The 861-nt window shown below is 68.5% G+C and overlaps 1 protein-coding gene across 1 annotated transcript; it reads right to left on the bottom strand.

Moving 5' to 3' along the window:
- Positions 1 to 4: 4 nt before the first annotated feature.
- Positions 5 to 855, bottom strand: GPR4 (G protein-coupled receptor 4; the record flags this gene model as incomplete). The annotated part of the gene is made up of 1 exon (XM_008066423.1): positions 5 to 855. A coding segment is annotated over exon 1 (816 nt), but the record flags the coding sequence as incomplete, so codon positions are not given.
- Positions 856 to 861: the final 6 nt, after the last annotated feature.

Below are 861 nucleotides of genomic sequence, written 5' to 3'. Positions count from 1 at the left end.
TGGAGGCCAGCGGGGTCTCCAGGGTGAGCGAGGCGCTGGCCATCTCCTGCGGCTTGTCGCTGGCCAGGAAGCGCAGCAGGTGGTGCACGGCCTTGGCCACGTCGCCGCGGGCGCCCTCGTTGAGCAGGCAGTAGAGGACGGGGTCGGCCACGCAGTTGAGGCTGGTCAGCGCCAGCGCGCTGTGGAAGGCCGGGAAGACGCGCTCCTCGAAGCCGCAGTCCCAGGGCCGGCCCAGGCGCACGGCGCTGCGGCACAGCAGCAGCACGTGGTAGGGCGCGAAGCAGACCAGCACGATGGCGATGAGGCTCAGGGCCAGCCGCTTGATCCTGGCCTTCTCCTGGCGCTCGGTGGACACGCTGGCGCGCACGGCGCGCAGGATGCCGCGGTAGGACAGCAGCATGAGCGCCCAGGGGAACAGGAAGCCCACGAAGACGCGGTAGAGGTTCATCCAGGCCACCCAGCCCTCCATGGGGAACTTCTCGAAGCAGAACGTGTGGTTGTAGCGGTCGCGGAAGAGCTCGTCGTGGAACAGCGGCGCCGAGTTGGCGCCCAGCTCCGTGGCCCAGACCACCGCGCTCACCGCCGCGGCCGTCTTGACGCGGCGCAGCCGGGCGAAGCGCAGCGGGTGGGCCACGGCCAGGTAGCGGTCCACCGAGATGCAGCACAGGAAGGCGATGCTGATGTAGATGTTGGTGTAGAGCACGAAGCCGAAGAGCTTGCAGGAGCCCGGGCCGTGGATCCAGTTGTCGTGGTGCAGGAAGTAGTCCACCCACAGCGGCAGCGTGCAGATGTACAGCAGGTCGGCGATGCTCAGGTTCATCAGGTACACGCCCAGCTCGTTGCGCTGCCGCACCTGGCGGT

Source organism: Carlito syrichta, unplaced genomic scaffold, assembly GCF_000164805.1.
Source record: "Carlito syrichta isolate Samal-C Ts95f unplaced genomic scaffold, Tarsius_syrichta-2.0.1 Scaffold308918, whole genome shotgun sequence".
NCBI lineage: Eukaryota > Metazoa > Chordata > Mammalia > Primates > Tarsiidae > Carlito > Carlito syrichta.
The sequence above is the reverse complement of the archived record's forward strand: the minus strand, read 5'-3'. Positions and strand labels throughout refer to the sequence as shown.